General features: G+C 42.7%; 1 protein-coding gene across 1 annotated transcript; it reads left to right on the top strand.

Annotated features, from left to right (window-relative positions):
• Positions 1–1,698: 1,698 nt before the first annotated feature.
• LOC115138931 (uncharacterized) lies at positions 1,699–5,484 on the top strand. Its single transcript, XM_065025626.1, has 2 exons — positions 1,699–3,738; positions 5,051–5,484. Exon 1 carries the CDS (start codon positions 1,764–1,766, stop codon positions 2,964–2,966), a length of 1,203 nt encoding a protein of 400 aa, XP_064881698.1. The 5' UTR covers positions 1,699–1,763; the 3' UTR covers positions 2,967–3,738; positions 5,051–5,484.
• Positions 5,485–5,891: the final 407 nt, after the last annotated feature.

Below are 5,891 nucleotides of genomic sequence, written 5' to 3'. Positions count from 1 at the left end.
CTCCGGGATAACATCTGCATTCCTTATCTGGACGACACGCTAGTTTTCAGTAAAACATTCAACAGCCATGTGAATGATGTGCGAAAAGTTTTGCAGCGTCTCAGAGAGTATGGCATTAAACTCAAACCAAGTAAGTGTGATCTCTTTAAACCCCAGGTCCGTTATTTGGGCAGAATAGTGTCTGCAGAGGGCAGCCGAGTTGACCCAGCCGATTTTGAAGCAGTAAGAGCATTGAAAGAAATCAGACCAGAGACTGTGGGCCAGCTCAGAAAAATGCTTGGTTTACTCACTTACTACAGACAGTACATCAAAGTCTTTTCTAGGAGTGCCAGCTGCCTGTATGACCTCCAGAAAGCAGATTCAGAGAAATTACCTGACCACCCACGGAAAACAAAAACAAAGAAAGTAAGTCATGTGGTGCCCTCAAACAAGCCAATCCTGCGGACTGACCAGCATCAACAGGCACTTGAACAGCTGATTGAGTGTTTGCTTCACCCACCAGTTTTAGGTTTCCCTGATTTCACTCAGCCATTTGTTGTACACACTGATGCGTCACACCAAGGCTTGGGAGCAGTTCTTTATCAAAAGCAAGAGGGGAAGCTTAGGGTCATTGCTTATGGCTCTCGAACCTTAACAGCAGCTGAGAAGAACTATCACTACCACTCGAGCAAGCTAGAATTTCTAGCTCTAAAATGGGCAATCACTGATAAGTTCCATGACTATTTGTACTATGCTCCGACCTTCACTGTATACAGTGATAACAACCCGCTCTGCTACATTCTGTCTACTGCAAAACTGAACGCAACCACTTCCAGGTGGGTTGCAGACTTGGCTGATTTCCACTTTACAATAAAGTACAGGCCAGGCAGAGAGAACGGTGATGCAGATGCTTTGTCAAGGATGCCACTGGATGTAGAGTCACTGATGAGAGAATGTTCTGAGGAGCTTCCACCAGACACCATCGCCGCCACGATACAAGCAGTTGAGGTACAGAAAGAGGCTGTTGTACCTTGGTCATTTTCAGCTGCATCTATGTCCGTATCAGCTGAAGGTGAGACAACCACTGCAACAACCAGCTCGATCCCAAAAGATGGGATTAGAGAAGCACAAGAATCTGATCCAGTCATCCGTCCTGTGCTCAATTTCAAACTGTCGGGTTCCAAACCGCCAGTTAAAGAGCAAAAGAAATTCAGTCCAAAGACAAAATGCCTATTCAGAGAATGGGACAAATTGACAATAGACAGTGATGGCATTTTGTACAGAATCACTACAGCCCGCAAGCAGTTAGTTCTACCAGAGCAGTACAAAGGTAAAGTGATGGAAGAGTTGCACAATAACATGGGACACCAAGGTACTGACCGCACTGTATCACTAGTACGTGACCGCTTCTTCTGGCCATATATGCAATCTGACATCGAGCACTATGTGACTAAAACTTGTAGCTGTGTCAAGCAGAAAAAGCCAGCCCATGCAACAAGAGCTCCTCTGACAAACATTGTGACAACACAGCCATTTGAACTGGTATGTATAGACTTCCTTCATCTCGACAGATGCAAAGGGGGATATGAGTACATCCTCGTGATTGTTGATCATTTTACACGTTTCACTCAAGCCTACGCCACCACATCAAAGTCAGGTAAAACTGCTGCAAATCTCATCTTCAATGATTTTGCCCTGAAGTTTGGGTTCCGTCCCGCATCCACCATGACCAAGGGGGAGAATTTGAAAATCAGTTGTTCCATCAGTTAAAGAAACTCAGTGGCATGGCGGGGTCCAGGACAACACCCTATCACCCGATGGGAAACGGTCAAGCGGAACGCATGAACAGAACATTGTTGCAAATGTTAAAGACACTAACTGAGACACAAAAGTCAAATTGGAAGGAGTCTCTGAACAAACTGGTTTATGCCTATAACTGCACCCGTTGCGAAGTGACTGGCTATTCACCATTTTATCTTCTGTTTGGGAGATCACCCAGGCTTCCAGTTGATATGCTCTTTGGATTGTGCACAGAGGCAGGTTCCAGTAACCAGCGAGAATACGTGGAGAACTGGAAACGAGGGATGGAAGAAGCATACGCCATTGCAAATGAAAATGCTCAGAAAGCCGCTGAAAGAAGTAAGAAGTACTATGACACTAAAGTTAGGAGTTCAGTGCTACAGCCTGGCGAGCGAGTTCTGATTAAAAACCTGACACCAAGAGGAGGACCAGGAAAACTCCGTAACTATTGGGAAGATACAATTCACACAGTGGTGAGACAAATGGGTTCAGACCTGCCGATTTATGAATTGAGACCAGAAAAGGGTAGGGGACGCTCCAGGGTCCTGCACAGAAATCTGCTCATGTCCTGTGACCACTTACCTTTTGAGACACAACCAGAAATGACCAAAGTGGACAAAAGTCAGAAAACGAGGAGACACCAGCCTGCATCACAGACTCTAGATTCTGATGAAGACAGTGGGGATGAATATGACCTTCATCATGAGCCGCTACAGGTTCCCACATCTCCTACAGTACCTGAGGAGAGGAATGCTGAACCAGCGAGAGAGTGGGAACACAGGCCCCCAACAGTGAAACGGACAGTTGCAGTGCCAGTCCCTGATACGCTACCAGCACAGCCTCTTGTTGAAAAGCGGCTGGAGGAGACAACAACAGTTAAAGACCTGCCTGCTGAGGAGAGTAACTTGCCTGCTGAAAATTTGCCTGATGATCGTCCACCAAGTGCCTTTCCTTCATATACTGATGCTTCTGAACCTGAGGAACCAGCCTACCAGCTGCCACAAAGAGAGAGACACCCTCCAAGACGTATCACCTATGATCAGCTTGGTATCCCTTCCTGCTACAGTATACAGCCACAGCCACAGTTGTTCCCTGTCTACTCTGCACCAGGACTGGTTCCATGGCTGCCATCACTACAGCAATGTTACTTTCAGCCACCTTACATGTATGGGCTTCAGCAAACATGAGGCTACAGAGTTGACATGTTTGACCATGGACTACTGTCAGATTTCACAGACTGTCAAAAGAGACAATTTACAGACTATGCATATAGATCATTAAAATTGATGGACTGTTGATCAATAGTATGAGAAATAATGCTTATGTTATAGCTGGTCAACAGATATGGACTGTGAATATAACTTGTTAGTTATATTTGAACTGTGACCCTTGACCTCTGCTCAAGTACTATCTTACAGAAGATACGAACTGTTGAAGAAGACAATGTTGGTAATGTTGGGACAACATTTATTTTGTCGGGAGAGTGTGACAGGTTAAAGGACATATTCATAGCCTGTTATACATTGAAAAGTATTAGTAAGTTCATAGTATGTGAGGATCTTAAAACATCTAAGGTTAAAATATGCATTCAGTATTAGTTGATAGAGATTGATAACATTCATATAATTGTGTTAAAGTCCAAATCTGTCAAAGGGTACGAATTGTGAGAGTAATGTGTAAACGTTATATTGATTACTTTATTTTGTGGTGCCTAAAAGTGTTAATCTGTGATCTACGAAATGCTTTTAGTCTATGAGCCGGAGATCGATTGCTCTGGTCTCCACCCATATTCCTGGGGAAATTCGCGGTCTTTTTCTCATTGAACTAAATGTTGACTTGAGAATACAACACCGTATCACTCTCGTGATTATTTCTCCCCTGTTTTCAGGGGCGTAACACAATATGTTTTGTGGACTTCACCGGACAGAGGTTGCTCTCCGGTTTTGTGATGAAACAAAGGTTTGGTTGAATCTATTCTGTCACTATGTCTTCCTATTGTCTTTGCCTTTAGGCCTATATATCACCGTCGCAAGACATTTGAACTAACAGGTTATAGAGAAAACAACGCAATTATCACAACACATAGGTTGTAATATGGCTAATCTTTCTGGCTTCCCCAGTGATTTTACCCACGCACCGCTGCTGGGCCCAGGCCTAAGTTTTTGGACACAAATTATTATACCTGGGCAACAACAACACAGTGTAATTAGGAATGTATTATTGTTATTAAATGAGTACACAATTATTGTCCATAGACTCTAAACTGCAGTGATGTAGGCATCCTGTTTAGTTTCCTGACAAAATAACTGGCCTACAGCCTAGGTATGATTATGCAACCATTTGGATCAGTTTGGGTCTATTCTCCAAAGTTTAGGTCCAGAAAGGTACTAAATTAGCGGGCCACTTAAGTCTAGGCTGTAAACTGCAATGTATATGTCCTTTTGAATAATTATTATGAATTATGATAATGCGCGGACAAAGTTGTATCCATAGTTTCTGTGTTTGGCTTCTGTGTTTTAAAAGCATTCGAAAATGCGGTGGATAGTTGGAATGTCGTCGGAAAAGCCACCTAATTGTAGGCCTTGTCATAAATATCTGCATTGTTTGTGACACCCATGTAGAACGATTAGAATCTAAATCACAATTTAGATTCTAGAATGTTGACCAATTTGTGGGAAATTGTGGCAGACACATTTTAGCAGCGCATTACATCCATATAACCAATTAAAATATATACGGAAACATTGGTTGAAATGGATTGGATTCCAGGAGCTGAACCTCAATCCGAATGGGCAAGAATGCAATCTGCATTATTGACTGGTTTTAAAGGCAGCAACAGCGGCTTTACTGGCAGCAACAGAGTCAGACATGCAACTTTCAATACAGTTGTCCCTTCGCCCCAGACTGTCTTTGAAGGATGGAAATGCTTCACAGCTTTATTTATGGCTGCTCTCGCTTACCTGTGCTACATCTACTGGGACAGAATAGAGCTTGCTTCACAAGTTAGTTTGGTCCTAATTCCTGTCTTTTCTATCATAATCACAATCAGAGTGGCAGGAGACTAGGCAGCTTGTTGCCTGCCACGTTTAATTTACAATACCATTAGTGAATGATAGCTATCAAATGATCATGAAGAGGCCATAAACCCATTTTCTATAATCAAATATCTTTGCTTCAGCCTCCATAATTGCATGTCCCTGTTTTGACCATTGATTGTGTTCATTAAAAATGTAGTAATTAGCAGTTTATACACAATCTCTTTTTCATTAAGGCTGCCTGGAGTTGGGTGACCAAATGTCCAGCCAGTTGGACAAACTTAACAGAGAAAGTGGAGTGGCGAAGGTCCAGAAAAAGGCGGCTAAGCCCTCTGCTGATCAAAGTCAAGCAGCTGGAATTGAAACTGACTGCTATGAAGAGAACCTTGGAGAATCATGGTTCACATCGAGCCGCCCCATCTTGTTCCTGCCCACACTGCTCTCAGCACGTTCTCCAGACCAAGGGCAGCAGCTACTCTGGGAGAGTAGACTGGGAGAGTGCTGCATAGGCCATAGTCTTAGAAAATGAAATGGACTGCACTCCAATGGAGACATTTAAATGATTTATTTATTGACCCTGTTGTTTAGACTGTCGATCACCTATGTTGATACTGAATTTCATTGGCATGAGAAAACACTTGTTGTCTAAATATATTTTCTTTCAATAATATCTCTGGTGTCTGTCTTTAATTATTGGAATAACACAATGATAGTAAACAGTCATACAGCCATACGTAATACATCTGCTAAATCTCACAATGTTTTCCCCACATAGTCTATGAGACAGGAGGATTGGTCAGGCTCACCTGGGGTGGTGATGATTCATTGTGATTTTCTTTTAGGTCTATGTCCCTAGAGTTGGAAAATGTATGATAGCAGTGCAGCAATGGTATGTTTCTCCGTGTTATCACTTATTTTCATCCCTCCATTCCAATTCATTTTTCACATGCGGATTTTACCCTAAGACATACAATGTCAGTGTACAACAAGTTATTGCTCACGTATACCCTTTAATCATGTATGATTGGAAAGTGTAGATTCACAGCTATCCATCAGACACATTTTCGGGGATGTTCA

Source organism: Oncorhynchus nerka, linkage group LG12 (genome assembly GCF_034236695.1).
Source record: "Oncorhynchus nerka isolate Pitt River linkage group LG12, Oner_Uvic_2.0, whole genome shotgun sequence".
Lineage (NCBI taxonomy): Eukaryota > Metazoa > Chordata > Actinopteri > Salmoniformes > Salmonidae > Oncorhynchus > Oncorhynchus nerka.
Note: the sequence above shows the minus strand (reverse complement) of the source record. Positions and strands in the feature narration are given on the sequence as shown.